At 47.9% G+C, this 18,720-nt stretch overlaps 1 protein-coding gene across 1 annotated transcript in view; it reads left to right on the forward strand.

Annotated features, from left to right (window-relative positions):
* Positions 1-5,714: 5,714 nt before the first annotated feature.
* The window catches only part of LOC122476962 (transmembrane 9 superfamily member 2-like), an 86,570-nt gene continuing 73,564 nt past the window's right edge, over positions 5,715-18,720 (forward strand). Inside the window, exons 1-3 of the mRNA XM_043569892.1 lie at positions 5,715-6,073; positions 14,954-15,021; positions 16,835-16,928. Coding sequence (XP_043425827.1) covers positions 5,888-6,073; positions 14,954-15,021; positions 16,835-16,928 — 348 coding nt within the window. The 5' untranslated portion in view covers positions 5,715-5,887. The remainder of the gene's footprint in view (positions 6,074-14,953; positions 15,022-16,834; positions 16,929-18,720) is intronic.

The raw sequence follows: 18,720 nt of genomic DNA on the forward strand, positions 1-18,720 counted from the left end.
TTATTTACGTAATCTCTATGCCCAACATGGGGCTGGAACTCATGACCTCTAGATCATGAGTCACATGCTCTTCTGAATGAGCCAGCCCAGTGCCCCAGGAATTTTTTCTTTTCTTTTCTTTCTTTTCTTTCTTTCTTTCTTTCTTTCTTTCTTTCTTTCTTTCTTTCTTTTTTTTTTTTTACCTTCCCCTTAACTGCCTAAAAGAATTTAGATAGAGGACCTGTTCCAGAAAGAGAGCTATCATGACAGATAACTACAGTATAACATAATCTAGGTGTGGTAGACAAAGGAATTTAGCAAAATCTGTTAAAATTCTTCTCTGTGTCCCATTGTTTCTGTCGAGCCCAGCAAACATTTGTTTACCAAATATTTGCTCATTTTCATCTTCTTGTGAATTGCCTGTCTTCCTTTTGAAGCCCGAGATCCTTACCTCTTCTCCTTATTCCAGAATGACATATATACTTCATTTTCCCTGTCTTTGGAATTTCTCATGTTTTTGTGGGTTCCCCATATGTATGTAATTAAATTAGATTGTCTCCTGCTAAGCTGTCTTATGTCAGTGTAATTCTTTGAGTAGTCAAAAGAACTTTAAAGGGTAGAGAAAAAAATTTCTTCTCCAACATACTCTTCCCAAGTGCCTGAGTCTGTGCTAGGAATATGAAGACAAGAAAAAGATCTTGTACTTGAGATACTTACTTCCAGTAGAGGAAGAGAGATCAGTAAGCAAATAAAATGAATAATGTATTCTTCACTTTCCACCAAAATACTCCTAATGGCACAGGAGGGAAAACCCACGTCTCCCTGGAGTTTGGGGCATAGCCTACATTACAAAATTAATTTCTTTGGGGCACCTGGGTGGCTTAGTCAGTGAAGCATCCGACTTTGGCTCAGGTCATGATGCCGTGGTTCGTGGGTTCGAGCCCCGTGTTGGGCTCTGTGCTGACAGCTCAGAGCCTGGAACCTGCTTTGGATTCTGGGCCTCCCTCTTTCTCTGCCCCTCTCCCGTTTGTGCTCTCTCTCTCTCTCTCTCTCTCTCTCAAATATAACATTAAAAAAAGAAATTAATTTCTTTGACTTTTATCTTTTTAGAAAAGTTTGTATCTAAATTCCAATTAAAATGCAGTGTCATATTAGTTTCAGATGTGCAATATAGTGATTCAACACTTTCACACACCATCCAGGGCTCATCACATGCACAAGTGCATTCCTTAATCCCCATCATCCATTTAATCCACATCCCCCCCCACCTCCCTTCTTATAACAATTAGTTTGTTCTCTATAGTTAAGTGTCTGTTTCTTGGTTTGTGTCTCTCTCTCTCTTGAATTTTATCTTTTTTAAAAAAATTTTTTTTTTCAACGTTTTTATTTTTGGGACAGAGAGAGATAGAGCATGAACGGGGGAGGGGCAGAGAGAGAGGGAGACACAGAATCGGAAACAGGCTCCAGGCTCTGAGCCATCAGCCCAGAGCCCGACACGGGGCTCGAACTCCCGGACCGCGAGATCGTGACCTGGTTGAAGTCGGACGCTTAACCGGCTGCGCCACCCAGGCGCCCCTTGAATTTTATCTTTTTAAAAAATGTTTATTGGGGCGCCTGGGTGGCTCAGTCGGTTAAGCATCCGACTTGGGTTCAGGTCATGATCTCGCGGTTTGTGAATTCGAGCCTGGAGTCAGGCTCTGTGTTCAGAAGTCAGAGCCTGGAGCCTGTTTCAGATTCTGTGTCTCCCTCTCTCTCTGCCCCTTCCCCACCTGCACTCTGTCTTTTTCTCAAAAATAAATAAACATTAAAAAAAATTTTTTTAATGTTTATTTATTTTTGAGAGAGAGAGAGAGTGCAAGCAGGGGAGGGTCAGAGAGAGAGGAGGGGGGACAGAGGATCCAAAGAAGGCTCTGTTCTGACAGCAGCAAGCACAATCCTCACTCAAACCCACAAAATGTGAGATCATCACCTGAGCTGAAGTCAGATGTGCAACTGACTGAACCACCCAGGTCCTCTTGAATTTTGTCTTTTAAAAGCTTTGCAAATTTTGCATTCCACACCACAATATAGCCCCATTTATTTTGCTGTTACTTTTTTTTAAATTTTTTTCAACGTTTTTTATTTATTTTTGGGAGAGAGAGAGACAGAGCATGAACGGGGGAGGGGCAGAGAGAGAGGGAGACACAGAATCGGAAACAGGCTCCAGGCTCCGAGCCATCAGCCCAGAGCCCGATGTGGGGCTCGAACTCACGGACCACGAGATCGTGACCTGGCTGATGTCGGACGCTTAACCGACTGCGCCACCCAGGCGCCCCAACTTTTTTTTTTTAAATACATCATCCTAACAAGTGGGGTTTATTCTGGAAATACGTGGCTGATTCAATATTTGAATATCAGTGTAATACATCATATTAATAGTTTTTTTTTGACATTTATTTATTATTGAGAGACAGAGAGAGACAGAACACGAGCATGGGAGGGGCAGAATGAGAGGGAGACACAGAATCCGAAGCAGGCTCCAGGCTCTGAGCTGTCAGGACAGAGCCCGACGCAGGCCTCGAACTCACAAACCATGAGATCATGACCTGAGCCGAAGTCGGAGGCTTAATGGACTGATCCACCCAGGCGCTCCTCATATTAATAGTTTTAATAAGAAACACTGCCAAGGGGTGCCTGGGTGGCTCAGCGGGTTCAGCATCTGACTCTTGATTTCCACTCAGGTCATGTTATCATAGTTCATTGGATCCAGCCCTGAATCAGGCTCTGTGCTGACAGTGCAGGGCCTGCTTGGGATTCTCTCTCCCTCTGTCTCTGCCCCTCACCTGCTTGTTCTCTCTCTCTCTCTCTCTCTCTCTCTCTCTCTCAAAATAAAATAAACTTAAAAATAAAAGAAACACTGCCCCCAAAATTGGGTAAAATTCAGTACCCAGTCGTGGTAAAAACTCTCAGCAAGCTAGGAAAGAGAAAGGAACTTTCTTAACCCGATAAAGGACAAGTATAAAAAGCCTATTGCTGATGTCACACTTCATGGTTAAAGACAGAATGCTTTCTCCTTAAGATGGCAAACAGGGTAACGATGTCTCCTCTCACTTATACTCCATATCCTATTGGAAATCCTATTTGGTGCGACAAGGCAAGAAAAAAAAAAGGCATACGAATTGGAAAGGAAGAAATAAAACTGCCCCTATTTATAGGTGGCAGTCAGGCCCCACTCTGCAAGAGTTCTTCAAACTGGGGGAGGGGGAGCCTTGGCGTTGGGCAAAGCCAGGCCTCCCTAGTGATTAGCTTGCTCAAGACTGCCCAGGGGCTTCTGCGTTTGGGGGGCGGGGTGGGGGACAAGAAGACAACTCCTAGAGCGCGGGGCAGCACAGAGAATCCACCGGAGTGAACCGCCTCCATTTCAGGCCAGCAGGTGGGTGGAGCTGGTGACAGTCACACACTGGGGACACCAGGAGGGGCTGTATCTTGTAGCTGAGAACGGGGAAGTAACCTTCGGTGACGCTCCACTTCTTTTTTTTTTTTTTTAATTTTTTTTCAACGTTTATTTATTTTTGGGACAGAGAGAGACAGAGCATGAACGGGGGAGGGGCAGAGAGAGAGGGAGACACAGAATCGGAAACAGGCTCCAGGCTCCGAGCCATCAGCCCAGAGCCTGATGCGGGGCTCGAACTCACGGACTGCGAGATCGTGACCTGGCTGAAGTCGGACGCTTAACCGACTGCGCCACCCAGGCGCCCCACGCTCCACTTCTTAACAGACACGGCCCCGGCCGGGAGCCTTAATGGAAGGCCTCAATGCCACGGTTGGAGTTGTACATGAAGAAGGTGATGGTGGGAAAAAAGGATCGCGAACACGCTCACCGCGGCTCTTTGCTGCTTATGCGTCTCTGGCGCCTGCGGAGGGGCGGGGGGCCGGCGGCCCGTAGGTGACCTGGGTGGCACCCTCGCTCGCCGAGCCGCCCACGGCTCGCTCAGCAGGGCGCCCAGTCCCGCAGCCATCCCGGCTCCGCAGGGCCCTAGGGCAGCCGCCAGTCTCCCGCGCCCAGGCCTCCGAGGCTGGCCGGGCCTCCCATTTACGCGAACACGTACACTTGTCATCCAAGGCTGATCCGAGAGGGACGGTAACGCAGTGGTGAACGTAAGCTTTGTATTCAAGCTCTGGTGACTTCTAACCGTGACCGCCCTACCGCTCCCTACCTTCCCTTTCCCGTTCCTCTGCACAAACGGGGTCCTTTTCCAGATGGCCTTATCCTGTTCTCCACATCTTTGCAAGGGCTTCTCCGGCCCGCGTGCTCAAGTCCGGTCTTTCCACTCTCCCAACGCCCCGAATTCTGATCCTTGGTACATTTTCTCCTTCAACCGTTCCTGCCTCCCTGGTCCAAGAGTTAACTCGCCAAATTCTACATGCCTCTGCTAACGGCCAGCTCGCTGCCTTTGTTCTGCCTCCAATAGTCGCCTGCCAATCGGCAGAGGACAGACCTCTCCCAAGCGAGGGAAGTTGGACAGAATGGCGAGGCGCACTCGTCTCTGCATAAACAAGTGACCTCTTGTTCTCCAAGGCTCTTGAGAGACAAGGAGGAAAAAAAGCATCAGCTCTTCTACTGTCCTGGGATGTTGTCCAACAGAAATAGAATGCGAGTGAACCCATACTAGGGTCCAACCACTATGCTGTGCACCTGAAACTAATAGAACATTTTGTCAACCATACTTCAATAAAAAATTTAGGATACGCCCGTCTGACATTCTCTAGGATGTGATTATTGTGGTTTTCTTTCTTCAAGTGATTTTTATCTTGAGGTTTTTCAGATGATCAATGAATCATAATATAATAAACATACTCTGCTTAAGTCATGCATGTGAAATAAAAGTTGTATCTCCCGGGTAGAAATGATGGCACAACTTATTTCACATTGAGTGACACATGTATCATCAGGGACAACATAAAAATATTAAACAGCTTAACTGGCTAGTTTGTATCACTGAATGGCTTTTTGGGGTCTGCTGTATTTTTTTTTTTTGCGGCATTTATGTTAAAATTGCTTTAACAAAAAAATATGACGCGAGCCACGTCACTGTAAATATTCTATGTTCTAGCAGCCACACTTTATTTTTAAAAAATGTTTTATTTAGCGCAATAGACCCAAAATATTGTCATTTCGACCTGCAATCAATATACGAATGCAGAGGTTTGCACTTCTTTTTCCAGGCAGTCTCTGATATTGGGTGTGCATTTGACACTTATGGAACATCCATTTCGGACTGGCTGCATTTCTAGCGCCTAATACCCATCATCCTGTACGGTCTGGCCCCGGAATTCCCCCCCTTTCCCTCTTTTTGTCCCCCCCCCCCCCCCCCCCCCCCCCCCCCCCCCCCCCCCCCCCCCCCCCCCCCCCCCCCCCCCCCCCCCGCCTCGCAGGAAGAAGTGAAGATGACGGGGGGCGGTAACACTGCTACTTTGGGGCCGAGGCAAACTCGGGGAGGACGCAAGACCCTGTGATGTGACGTTGAGATGCTGAGAGACCTCTCAGCCAGACTTCCCTGTCCCCCTCCCCCGCACCGCGAGACAGCACCAAAGGCAGCTCTCGAGGTACAGCCAACCGCTGGAAAGTGCCGGGCTGCGGGTGGGGGGATGGGGGAATGCGGGACGCGGCGGGGAGGGGGTGGAAGGCGCAGCGGGGACCCGCACGCATGCGTATTGAATGCGCTCGCAAACACTGCCTGGCGCCCTAGCAACGGGTTCCAAGCCACTGTCTCGCCGGAATAAGTGGCCTTCCCAGGAGTTCTCGTCCAACCAGCCGGTCTAGGCTCCTCCCGGTCCACGGTTCTTCCTTATCATTCCCGCTTCTCCCTTCCACTGGTTCAATCTCGCCTTCTGGTGTGTGTTCCCGAGCCCTGAGGCGGTTCCTAAAATGAGTACTCGTTTCCGCATGGGAACCAACCCCTGGCGCCTCGGCCTCGTCCGGCCCGGGCTGAGGTGGCTGCTGGGGCTGGGGCTGTTCCTGGGGCTTCAGGCTTCCCGCAGCGCAGCTTTCTACCTCCCCGGGTTGGCTCCAGTTAACTTCTGCGAGGCATCCCGAGAGACTGCAACCTGCAAGGTGAGGACCCCTGGGAGGCAGTGAGATGTGAGGGGAAGGCTTTGGGTTGGGGTATCGGGCACACCAGGGGAGACCATGGTCGTGAGCTCTTGGACTCGGACCCGGAACGCCAAAGCCCTGTCCATAGGTGTGTCTCAACGTCCCAGTCTCTGAGCCTCGCACTTGGGAGTATCTGGACCTTTCTTTTTCCCGGATTCTATTTCCCTCCCTTTTGGCTCCTGCCCCGTGCTGTGCCTTCGTCCAACTCCCGCTCAGCTCCTTCTCCCTCATAGCTCCTCCTTTCCCCCCTTTCCCTCAGCTCCCTCCCTTTTATCTCAGCTTTCCTCTTCTCTTCACTCTGGGCTCTGCTCCTCCCTACCCACCTTCCCTGATAGCCTCCCTGTCCATCCAGGCCCTGCCCTTCCCCTTTCTCTCTCCTGTAGGCCCCGCCCCTCCACTTATCTCCCCACTCTAGGCCCCGCCCAACCACCCAGGCCCCGTCCCGCCCCTTTCCTCTCCCTTCTAGGCCCTGCCCCTCCGCCTTCTTCTCCCCTCAAGGCCCTGCCTCTCGCCCTTATTCTACCATCTAGACCCAGCCCTTCCGACAAGGCCCCGCCCCTACACCGAGACTCGGTCCCTCGACTTTTCTCTCTTGTCTAGGCACCATCCCTCCCCTTTCCTCTCGCCTCTATGACCCTCCACTCTGCATGCCTCTCCCTTCTAGGCCCTCCCCACCCCATTCCTCTCACTTTAATGCCCCACCCCTCCCCTTTCCTCTCCCCTTTGTGCTCCGCCCCTCCTATTTCCTCTTCCATCTAGGCCCCGCCCTTCCACGCAGGCCCGGCCCCTCCGCTTTCCTCTTGCCTCTAGGCCACGCCCCTTCAACCACGCCCCTCCCACCCACTTTTTTTCTCCCCTCTAGGGTCGCCCCTCCCCTTTCCCTTCTCCTCTAGGCCCCTCCATTTCATGCAGTCCCCGCCCCTCCGCATTCCTCACCCCTCTAGGCCCCGCCCCTGCAACCAGGCTCCACCCATTATCTTTCTTCTCCACTCTTGGCCACGCCCCACTCTATTGGCCACACCCCTCAAACCCGCCCCACCCGTCCAGTTTTTTCTCCCCTCTAGGACTCGCCCCTCAACTTTCTTCTCCCCTCAGTGTTCCCATCCTCCAGCCCCCTCCCCTCCCCTTTCCTCTCCTCTCTAGGCCCAGGCCCTCCACTTTCCTCTCCACTCTGGGCCACGCCCTTCCACTATGACCCGCCCCTTCACCCAGGCCTACCTGGCCACTTTCATCTACCCTCTAGGTCCTGACCCTCTTTTCTCTCCCCTTAGGACCAGCCCCTCCTCTTCTACTCTCTAGGCCCTGGCCCTCCACTTTCCTCACCCCTCTAGGGTGAGGCCTCTAGGCCCCGCCTCTCCATCCAGGCCCTCCCCTCCCCTCTATGCCCCACCCCTCTCATTTCCTCTCAAGATTCCCAGCCTCCACCCAGGCCGCTCCCCTCTCCTTTCCTATCTTCTCTAGGGCATGCCCCTCCACTTTCCTCTCCACTGTGTAGGCCCCACAACTCCCTTTTCCTCTCCCCTCTAGGCCCTGTCCTTCCACGCAGGCCCTGCCCCTCCGTGTTCCTCTCCCCTCTGGTACTCACCCCTCCAACTACGACCGGCCGCTCGAACCACGACCTGTCTGTCCAATTTTTTCTACCCTGTAGGACCCGCCCCTCAACTCTCCTCTCCCGTCTGTGAACCTATCCTCCACCCAGGCCCCTCCCCTCCCCTTTCCTCTCCTGTCTAGGGCCTGGCCCTCCACTTGCCTCTCCACGCTAGGCTCCACCCCTCTCCCCTCTAGGCCCGCCCCTCCAACCAGGCCGAGTCCATCGACTTTCTTCTCCCTTCTAGGCCCCACCCTTCCACATCACTCTCCCCTCTAGTACCTGCCCCTAGAACGGCGACCTGTCTGTCCACTTTTTTCTACCCTCTAGGACCGTCCCTCAACTTTCCTCTCTCCTCCCAGGAGCCTCCCCTCGCCTCTCCTCTCTTGTCTAGGCCCTGGCCCTCCACTTTCCTCTCAACTCTAGGCCCTGCCCCTCCCCTTTCCTGTCCCCTGTAGGCCCCTCCACTCCCCTTTTCTCTCGATCTAGGCCCCGCCCTTCCATGGTCCTCTCCCCTCTTGGCCACGCCCCTCCAACCAGACCTCGCCCAACCATTCTGCTCCCCTCTAGGCCCCGCCCTTCCACCCAGGCCCCACCCCTCCACCTTCCTCTCCCCTCTAGGCTCCGTCCTTCCAACCATGCCCCACCCATCCAGTTTTTTCTCTCCTGTAGGACCAGCTTTTCAACTTTCCTGTCTATGGCCCCATTTTCCACCCAGGCCCCTCACCTCCTCTTTTCTCTTCCCTCTAGGCCCCACCCCTCCCCTTTCCTCTCTCCTCTAGACCCAACCTCTCCCTTTCCTTTCCTTTAGGCCCCTCCTCTTCCTTTTCCTTTCTTCTCTAGGCCCTGCCCTTCCACGGAGAACTGTTCTTCCAAGTTCCTCTCCCCTCTACCTCCCTCTATGTCCCGCCCCTCCCCTCCCCTTATCTTTCCCCTATGGCCCTGCCTCTCCACCCAGGCCCCTCTCCTCCCCTTTCCCCTTCCCTCTAAGCCCTACCCCTCCCCTTTTCTCTCTCCTCTGTGCCCAGGCCCTCTCCTTTTCTCTCCCTCTAGGCCCTTCCACTCCCAGGTCTTGTCCCCTCTAGGCCCCGCCCCTCCACACTGGCCTCCCCCTTCCCCTTTCCCCTCCTATCTAGGCCCTGCCCTTCCACTCAGTCCCCATCCCTCCGGGTTCCTCACCCCTCTAAGCCCTGCCCCTCCAGCCAGGCCCTGCCCATCCACTTTCTTCTCCCCTCTAGGCCCCGCCCCGCGTTCCTATTCCTTGTAAGCCCTGCCCCTCCAACCATCCCCCATCCTCCCCTCTAGGACCCGCCCCTCAACTCTCCTCTCCCCTAGCTACATCCTCCACCCAGGCCCCTCCCCTCCTCTTTCCTCTCCTCTCTAGGACCCGGCCCTCCACTTTCCTACACTCTAGGCCCCGCCCTCCCCTCTCCTCTCCCTGTAGGCTCCTCCAGTCCCCTTTCCTCTCCCTTGTAGGCCCCGCCCCTCTGCTTTGGTCTCCTCTCTAGGCCCTTCCACTCCCCTTTCCTCTCCCCTCTAAGCCCCGACCTTCCATGCAGGCCCCACCCCTCCGCGTCCCTCACTTCTCTAGGCCCCGCCCCTTCAACCAGGCCCCGCCTGACCACCTTCTTGTCCCCTCTAGACCCCGCCCCTCAGCTTTCCTCTCTCCCCCTTATGTCCCCATCCTCCACCCAGTCCCCTCCCCTTCCCTTTCCTGTCCTCTGTAGGCCCTGGCCCTCCACTTTCCTCTGCAATCTGGGCCCCACCGTTCCACCAAGGCCATGCCCCTCCACCCGGGCAACTTTCCTCTTCCCTCAAGACCCTGCTTTTCCCCCCCTGCCCCGCCCCTCCCCTTTCCTCTCTTCCCTTGGATTCACCCCTCCCCTTTATTCTACCCTCTAGTCCATGCTCCTCCCCTTTCCTCTCCCTTCTAAGAGTCGACCCTCTCCTTTATTCTACCCTGTAGGCCCCGCCTTTCCCCTTTTTTCTACCCTCCAGGCCCCTCCCTTCTACCCAGGCCCCGCCCCTCCATGTTCCTCTCCCCTCTAGGCTTGGCCCCTCCACTCAGGCACCTCCCCTCCCAATTCCTACCTCTCTGTGCTCCCCCCCTCCCCTATAGACCCTGCCACTCCGTCCAGGCCCCATCCCCTCTCCCTTCTCCCTCTAGGCCCCAGTGCTCCCTTCCCACCGCTCCCGTCTGGGTCCCACGCCTCCCACCTAACTCCACCCCACCCTCTTTCTCTTCCCTCTTGGCTGGCTGTCTTCTCTTAGTTCCTCTGCTTCCTCCTTTCTAGGCTACTTCTCCACTGCCCTTCTGGGCTCCTCCTGGGCCTCCTCCCTCTCCCCCCTGCCTATTGGCTGCTCCTCCTCCTCTGTCGGGCTCCTCCGCTTTCCCCCTCCTTGGCTCCTCCCTCTTCCTGCCCCTCTCCCTCTCCCTATTCCTTTTCCCTATCCCTGAGCTCAGTGGGTGGCTCAGATCTCTTGCAGGTTTTTGGGTTCAAGTCCTGCCTCAGGGGCTCTGTGGTGACGGCTCAGGGCCTGGAGCCTGCTTCAGATTCTGTCTCTCTCTCTCTCTCTGCCCTTCCCCTACCCAGGATCTGCCTCTCTTTCTCTCTCTCTCTCAAAAATAAATAAACATTAGAAAGGGACTTATTTTTCTGACTCCTAGTTGCCTGATCTAGTGTATGAGGGAGTGTTCTGGCATACCACAAGGGCACTGGGAAGCTCAGAACAGTGCTGGGTGTGGTTTGACTACATTCTTAACCAACTTGAAAGTTCCGGGGTTTTCTAAAGGCCAGTTGTAGGTGCAGCAAGTTTGCTCTTAAAACTTGGAATTTGCCTTTTCCTGCGAGAAGTATTGATAGTAATTTCCTACAGATATCGCCTTTAGGGGCACCTGGGTGGCTCAGTTGGTTAAGCGTCCGACTCTTGATTTCGGTTCAGGTCATGATCTCACAGTGCATGAGTTCAAGCCCCACATCGGGCTCTGCGCTGACCGTGCAGAGCCTGCTTGGAATTCGCTCTCTCCCCCCTCTCTCTGCCCCTACCACGCTTGCTCCCTCTCTCTCTCTCTCAAAATAAACTTAAAAAAAAAAGAAAAAGAAATGGCCTTTAAAAAATATTTTTATGTCTGCTTTCTCTCTGGTGATACCTCATCTTGGCTCTCTATTTCAGCAGGCTTCCTAGCAAAGAAACATCTTTAATCATAACAAATATCTGGAGTTTCTTTTCTGTGAGCTCTTTTCTTTTTAGGCTGTTACTTGTATCCCTAATGTGTTCTACTTTTTATTCTGAGATTTTGCCTTCTGTCTTTTGGTGAATCTCTCATTTCTAGGTTCAACACTCCAAACTTCCTTCACTTGCTAGTGTCCAGCCCCTCGATTTTTTAAAAATTTTAAAAATTTTTATTTATTTTTGAGAGAGAGAGAGAGAGCGAGCAAGCACGAGCAGGGGAGGGGCAGAGGAGAAGCGAGACGGGAAGGGGAGACCCATGAACTGTGAAATCATGACTTGAGCCGAAGTCGGTCGCTTAACCAACAGCTACCCAGGTGCCCCAAGCCCCTTGATTTTTAAAAAAAGTTTATTTATTTATTTTGAGACACACACACACACACACTCACATGAGAGCCTGGGAGAGGCAGAGAGAGAGGATGAGAGAGACAACTCCAAGCAGGTTCTGTGCTTTCAGTGTGGAGCCTGACATGGGACTCGAACTCACGAACTATGAGATTGTGACCTGAGTCAATACCAAGAGCCTGATGCTTAACGAACTGAGCCAGCCAGGCGCCTGTTGATTTTTTTTTTTAGTTTAAAAATTTTTACTATTACAAAAGCAATAGCAGACAAGCAAAACTAAGAAAAGAAAAGCATTTATAATAACTATAGAATTACTACTTCTGATATCTTAGTATGTATTCCGGGGGCGTCTGCCTGGCTCAGTTGGAAGAGTTCGTGACTCTTGATCTTAGGATCATGAGTTTGAGCCCCACATTGGGTGTAGAGATTACTTAAAAAAATAAAACCTTGAAAACCACATATAATGTACATTTTTTTCTGTATATACTAATATCCACATTTGTATATTTAAAAATTTTTTCATGTTTATTTATTTTTGAGAGAGAGAGACAGAATGCCAGCAGGGGAGGGGCAGAGAGAAAGGGATCTGAAGCAGGCTGCAGACTCCGAGCTGGCAGCACAGAGCGCAATGCGGGGCTCGAACTCACAAATCATGACATCGTGACCTGAGGTGAAGTCACTCCACAGACTGAGCCACCCAGGCCCCCTGCCACATGTTTATTTTTAGTAGTATGCATTTAGTGTTCCTTTGTGCCTTTCCATGCCTTAATAGCTCATTTCTTTTCAGTTTTGAATAATATCCCACTGTCTGAACGTACCACAGTTCGTTTATATATTCACCTACTAAAGGACCTCCTGGTTACTTCCATGTTTTGGCAATGATGAATAAAGCCGCGCTAGGCATCGTGTAGGTTTTTGTGTGGACCTAAGTTTTCAGCTCCTCTGGGCAAATACCAAAGAGTATCATTGCTGGATTGCACGCTAAGGATATGTTTAGTTTTGTAAGAAATTGCCAAGCTGTCTTCCAAAGCGGTTGTACCATTTTGCATTCCCACTAGCAATGAATGAGAGTCCACCTGCATTGTTTACCAACATCAAATCATAGTATCCATGTTATTTTGTAACCCGCACTTTTGTATTAACTCCATCTTTCCATATGAACACATTTTTAGTTGGTTAAGCGTCTGACTCTTGGTTTCGGCTTAGGTCACGACCTCACAACTCGTGAGTTTGAGCCCCGTCTAGGGCTCTGTGCTGACAGTGAGGAGCCTGCCTGGGATTCTCTCTCTCTCTCTCTCTCTCTCTCTCTCTCTCTCCCTCTCTCTCTCTGCCCCTCCCCCACTCGCGCACAAGAGCGTGTGCGCGCGCTCTCTCTCTCAACAAATAAATATTAAAAAAAAAAAAAAAAACGGGGGCGCCTGGGTGGCTCAGTCGGTTAAGCGTCCGGCTTCGGCTCAGGTCATGATCTCGCAGTTTGCGGGTTCAAGCCCCGCGTTGGGCTCTGTGCTGACCGTTCAGAGCCTGGAGCCTGCTTCAGATTCTGCATCTCCTCCTCTTCTGTGCCCCTCCCACGCTCATGTTCTGTCTCTCAATAATAAACAAACGTTAAAATTAAAAATAAAATAAAATAAAAAATAAAAAACTGATTTGTGGACACTTTTAAATTAGGAAATCGGTCCCTTGTCTGTGACATCATTTTCCTGTTTGTCAGTTGCCTCTTGGTTTTGCTTCTTGTGTTTTGTTTTTGTTTCTGTTTTTGCCATTTCGAAAAATTGACTTCTAATTTATCAAAGGAAATTTTTAGGGTGGCTCAGTCAGTTGAGCAGTCGACTTCAGCTCAGGTCATGATTGCATGGTCCCTGGGTTAAAGCCCTACATCTGTACTGTCAGTGTAGAACCTGCCTGGGTTCTCTCCCTCTCTCTGCCCCTCCCTGACTCATGCTGTCTCTCAAAATAAATAAATAAATAAAACAATTTTTTTGGGTCTGAGTTTTGTGCCCTGTTTCAAAAGGTTTTAACTAAGCCAGCTGAGATTCTAAAGTAATTCTCCCCTGGTTTCTTTTATTACTTTCACGGTTTAAATTGTAACACATAAAATTGATATTTCCTGGTGTAATGTATGAGGTAAGCATCCAACTTACCTTTTTTTCCCCCCTCAATCACTGAACAGTTGTCTTAACGCCATTATAGAATAATTTCTCTTTTTTCCACTTGATCTGAGAAACTATTAAGGTTCTTTTAAATACATTAAGCTCCAAATATGCATTTTAAAACATAGTTCAAATCTTATGTACGTTGTGTTTTTGGATTCCAGATAAGAAGTATTATCCTTAATTATCTGCTGTCCTTTTAGAAACTTTTGCCTGTTCACCTTCGCAAAACTATGACTGATAAATGTTGCTATTGCTAACTGCCTGATTAGATTTCAATTAAGTGAAGATACGATGCTCTTACGGAGTTATAGTAAGGCTTGTATTTGTTCCCAAACTTGATTTTCTACATCCTTTTATTACAAAAAAATCTAACCATATGGTAAAGATGATAGCGGATGTTCATATTTTTTTTAAAAAAGCAGTTTACGGAATTTTGAATAAAATGATTACCCAAGTTCTGCTGTTCTAGTGGTTTTAAAAATCCTGTCTTGTAAATGATCAGGAACACAGCTGAGGTCCAGGAAAGTAAGAAGAAGTATCCTGTGAAAAGCCAGGATAGATGTCCTAATATTCATGTACTAACTCTCAAGCTCTTTAACAAATCTGCTGATTTATTCCACAAATTGAGGGCTTGCTTTCTAGCAGATGGGGGGGGGGGTGGGGAGAAGGGAGAAGAGGCATCACGACAACTGACAGTTGAAAAGAAAGACATAAAATCTTTACCAAGAAGTTTAAGTTCTTTGGTAGGGTTGCGGAATGTGGGTATTAGGAGTGTGGGTAACACCAATGGCAATTTGGCTTTGGAGCAAATGGTTCTCACTTCAGATACTGAGTAAGTCACGGAGTCAAAGCTGGCACAAGGATTAAAGTTCAAAGTGACCCTGAACCATCAGGGAAAGTCACATTGTGATCATCACGTTCTGTTTAAGATAGGAAAGAGTGAAGTGTATTTTAGAATGATTCTTATAAAAGTGGTTAAAATAATACAACAGGTAGCTTTCCGACACGGGGCTTGAACTCATGAAACTGAGATCGTGACCTGAGCCGAAATCAAGAGTCAGATGTTTAACCGGCTGAGCCACCCAGGTGCCCCCTCCTTTAAAGAAAATAAGTATCTCATTTTCTTAACCTGAATTCCATGGACTCCAAGGGTCCTATGAAGCCTCTTAAAACAGAGCCGTGACTTTGGTGAATACGTGTGCTTTTCTGGGGAGAGGGGCCATGGCTTTCATCAAGTTCTCAAAGGGTTCTATAATTAAAAAGGGTTAAGATGGCCGAGGTATCTGAAAAATTTATGTAGTCAGAGAATCCAATGATTCCAGCCAAATGAAATGTTATGAATTTATAGCTACACTATGTTAAAAATTTATAACACTGTACTAAGTTATAAATTTATAATTGCACAGTTATAAATTGATGGGAGCAATAGACCCCATTACCTTTCAGTTACTTCATTATGTATTTTGCAAGTGCTACCTTATTTTACCTTGTATTATTAACGAGTGTTTTCTTTCCGTTTTGTAGTCCACAGTAGCACTGTTTGTAAATAGATTGGACTCCGTGGAATCTGTCCTACCTTATGAATACAATACGTAAGTTATAAGTATTATAATTATGTCTGATATAATTGATATAATTGTGGTTATATCACAATTATGATATTATTGTGTTAAAAAGATTTTTTAATGTTTATTTATTTTTGAGAGACAGGGAGAGACAGAGCATGAGAGGGGGAGGGGCAGAGAGGGAGGGAGACACAGAATCCGAAGCAGGTTCCAGGCTCTGAGCTATCAGCACAGAGCCCGATGCGGGGCTCGAACTCACGAACTGTGAGATCATGACCTGAGCAGAAGTGAGACACTTCACCGACTGAGCCATCTAGGCGCCCTAGAATGTGTTTAAAAGTTTTTAATGATAGTGAATGAAAGCCCTGGATATATTAAAGATTTATGGTGCTAATTTTGTAATAAAGGTAACAGGAACGAAATGATTAGAATATAGAGATTTCAATGTGAGACAAGTGTTTAAAAATTTAAGAAGTTGCCATATTTGATTTTTCTAAGAAAAGCAAATTATAAATTTACTACCTTTTGAAGTTACAAAAATCTTCACAGATTTGTAATGTATTTCTAAAACATAGGCTAGTTAGGTTTATCCTAAGGTACTTAATAAATGCACCTGCTTAGTTTAATAGTGAGCATGTATCACATAATCAAGGTTAAGATCAGTCATTTGAGAATAACAACAAATGATGTACTTAAAAATTTGTTTTAATGTTTATTTATTTTTGAGAGAGACGGACAGAGCACGAGCAGGGGAGGGGCAGAGAAAGAGGGAGACACAGGATCCGAAGCAGGCTCCAGGCTCTGAAATGTCAGCACACAGCCCGCCCGACCTGGGGCTCGAACTCACAAACTGTGGGATCGTGACCTGAGCCGAAGTCAGAGGCTCAACCTACTGAGCCACCCATGCACCCCACAAATGATGTACTTTTTGGAAAAATAATTGTAACTCCCTTTGATATTGCTTTATTTCCATTAATGAAACAGAGGTAAAATCAGGTCTAATTTTCATTAAAATACCAAGTTAAATGTTAAATGTTAATATAAGCATTTAAAATATTACACAAACCCACCAACTGATTTTATCTTTTACCATTTTATATTCGATTTTGTATATTCACATTTACTTAAAGGTAGTTGTAAGTCTTTTCATGTAGTAACCATTTGATCTGTGAGTGAATTTGTGGGCATATATTTGAGGAGGGGTTTTGTCGTTTCAGTTTTCCTTTGATCAGAACCGATAATTGCAGTTTCTAGATGTCTCAGGTTAGAATTACTACACATTTTAAGCTATTGTTTGCTTATTTTTATGTAATTTGAAGTTTAGCCCTGAAAATACCATTCGTTTTTTTTTTTTTTTAAGATTGTGATTACCTACATTACAGAAGTCAAGAGCAGTAACATGAGCATTTTAAATAATGAATTCAGGGGCGCCTGGGTGGCGCAGTCGGTTAAGCGGCCGACTTCAGCCAGGTCACGATCTCGCGGTCCGTGAGTTCGAGCCCCGCGTCGGGCTCTGGGCTGACGGCTCAGAGCCTGGAGCCTGTTTCCTTTTCTGTGTCTCCCTCTCTCTCTGCCCCTCCCCCGTTCATGCTCTGTCTCTCTCTGTCCCAAAAATAAATAAACGTTGAAAAAAAATTAAAAAAAAATAATGAATTCATAGCTATAAAAGATTAAATAATTTAAAAAGGAATCTACAATGAAGTCTATAAATCATAATTTGACACCTCTGGGTCATGTTTTTAGAAGCATCTACCATTAACAGTGGAGACGCTAGACAGATTACAAAGATGGATTTCTTTGCTGATTTTTTTTTTTTATCTTACCTGAGCTTCTCTTCTAGCTTTGACTTCTGTAAAGACTCTGAAAAGAGAAATCCTTCTGAAAATCTTGGACAAGTGCTATTTGGAGAACGAATATCATCATCTCCTTATAAGGTGATTCAACTGATCTTCTTATTAAATATTATTTCAAATTGAATCTTTTCAAAACTGGGTGCTTAAAATTGTAGCAAAGAGTCTTTGTTTTATTTATTTTTTTATTATCATTATTTTTTTTAGTAATCTCTATACCCAAAGTGGGACTCAAACTTTACAACCCAAGATCAAGAGTTGTGGGCTCCTCTGACTGAGCCAGCCAGGCGCCCCGAAGAGTCTTTGTTTGAGATATTTTTCATTTTTTAATGTTTATTTATTTTTGAGAGAGAGAGATGGAGTGCAAGTGGGGGAGGGGCAGAGAGAGAGGGAGACACAGAATCTGAAGCAGGCTTCAGGCAGGCTCTGAGCTGTCAGCACAGAGCCGGATGCGGGGCTCGAACTCATGCACCATGAGATCATGACCTGAGCTGGAGTCAGACGCTTAACTGACTGGGCCACCCAGGCCATCCCTAAAGAGTCTTTGTTTTAAAAGGAGGTCCAGAAAAGGAAAGGGGATAGAATGTGGTGTTGCCAGAAGAATGCATTTAATATGTGCTGTTCAAACTGTCTGAGGTTCCACGTAAAGGTTTTGTCTTTGAGGTTTTTTTTTTTTTTATTTTTTTTTCAACGTTTATTTATTTTTGGGACAGAGAGAGACAGAGCATGAACCGGGGAGGGGCAGAGAGAGAGGGAGACACAGAATCGGAAACAGGCTCCAGGCTCTGAGCCATCAGCCCAGAGCCCGACGCGGGGCTCGAACTCACGGACCGCGAGATCGTGACCTGGCTGAAGTCGGACGCTTAACCGACTGCGCCACCCAGGCGCTCCGTGTCTTTGAGGTTTTACTTTTGTTTTGTAAAGGAAAGAAGCTTAATTTATGTTTCCTGCATAATTTGGGTAGGTGATATAAGCAGATGCAATTGGACTGTCGTTCTCTATTGATTTTGCCTTCAATATCTTAATAATATTGGGATAGATTAAGGATCTTAGCAGTTATGATTATGAAGGCATTAACTTTTTCCTTCCTTCTTTCCAAATTCATTGAAATATACTTGAAGTACAGTAAACTGTGTGTATTGAAAGTGTGTAGTTTGGCCAATTTTATTTTTCTTTAATTAATAAAGTTCATTTATTTATTTTGAGAGAGAGAGAAAGAAAGTGCATGTGTGAGTGGGGGAGGGAGAGAGAGAGAGGGAGAGAGAAAATCCCAAGCAGGCTCAATGCTATCAGTGCAGAGCCTGATGTAGGGCTCAATCTCAGGAACCGTGAGATCATGACCTGAGCCGAAATCAAGAGCTGGACATTTAATCAACTGAGCCACCGAGGTGCCCCAATTGTAATATATGTAGACACTTGTGAAACCATCAGGCATTAGTTTCTTTTAAAACTTTTTAGTTTGAAATGATTATAGATTCACAGGAAGCTACAAAAAAATCTTGAACAAGGAGGTCTTGGTACCTTTGCCCAGATTTGCCCAACGGTAACACCTTCCTGTTTTTAAAGTTTACTCATGTATTATTTCTGAGAGAGAGACAGAATGCAAGCGGGGGGAAGGACAAGGCGGGGGGGAAGTCACAGAATCCAAAGCAGGCTCCAGGCTCTGAGCTGTCAGCACAGAGCCCGATGAGGGGCTCCAACCCATGAACTGTGAGATCATGACCTGAGCCGAAGCCAGACACTTAACCGACTGAGCCACCCGGGCACCCCTCTTTTCAAGTCCTTTAATTTATTGCTTTGATTCCAGTGTAATTAATGTACGGTGTTACATTAATTTCACGTGTACAATATAGTGATTCAGCAATTTTATACATTA

The sequence above is a fragment of the Prionailurus bengalensis genome, chromosome X, assembly GCF_016509475.1.
Source record: "Prionailurus bengalensis isolate Pbe53 chromosome X, Fcat_Pben_1.1_paternal_pri, whole genome shotgun sequence".
Lineage (NCBI taxonomy): Eukaryota > Metazoa > Chordata > Mammalia > Carnivora > Felidae > Prionailurus > Prionailurus bengalensis.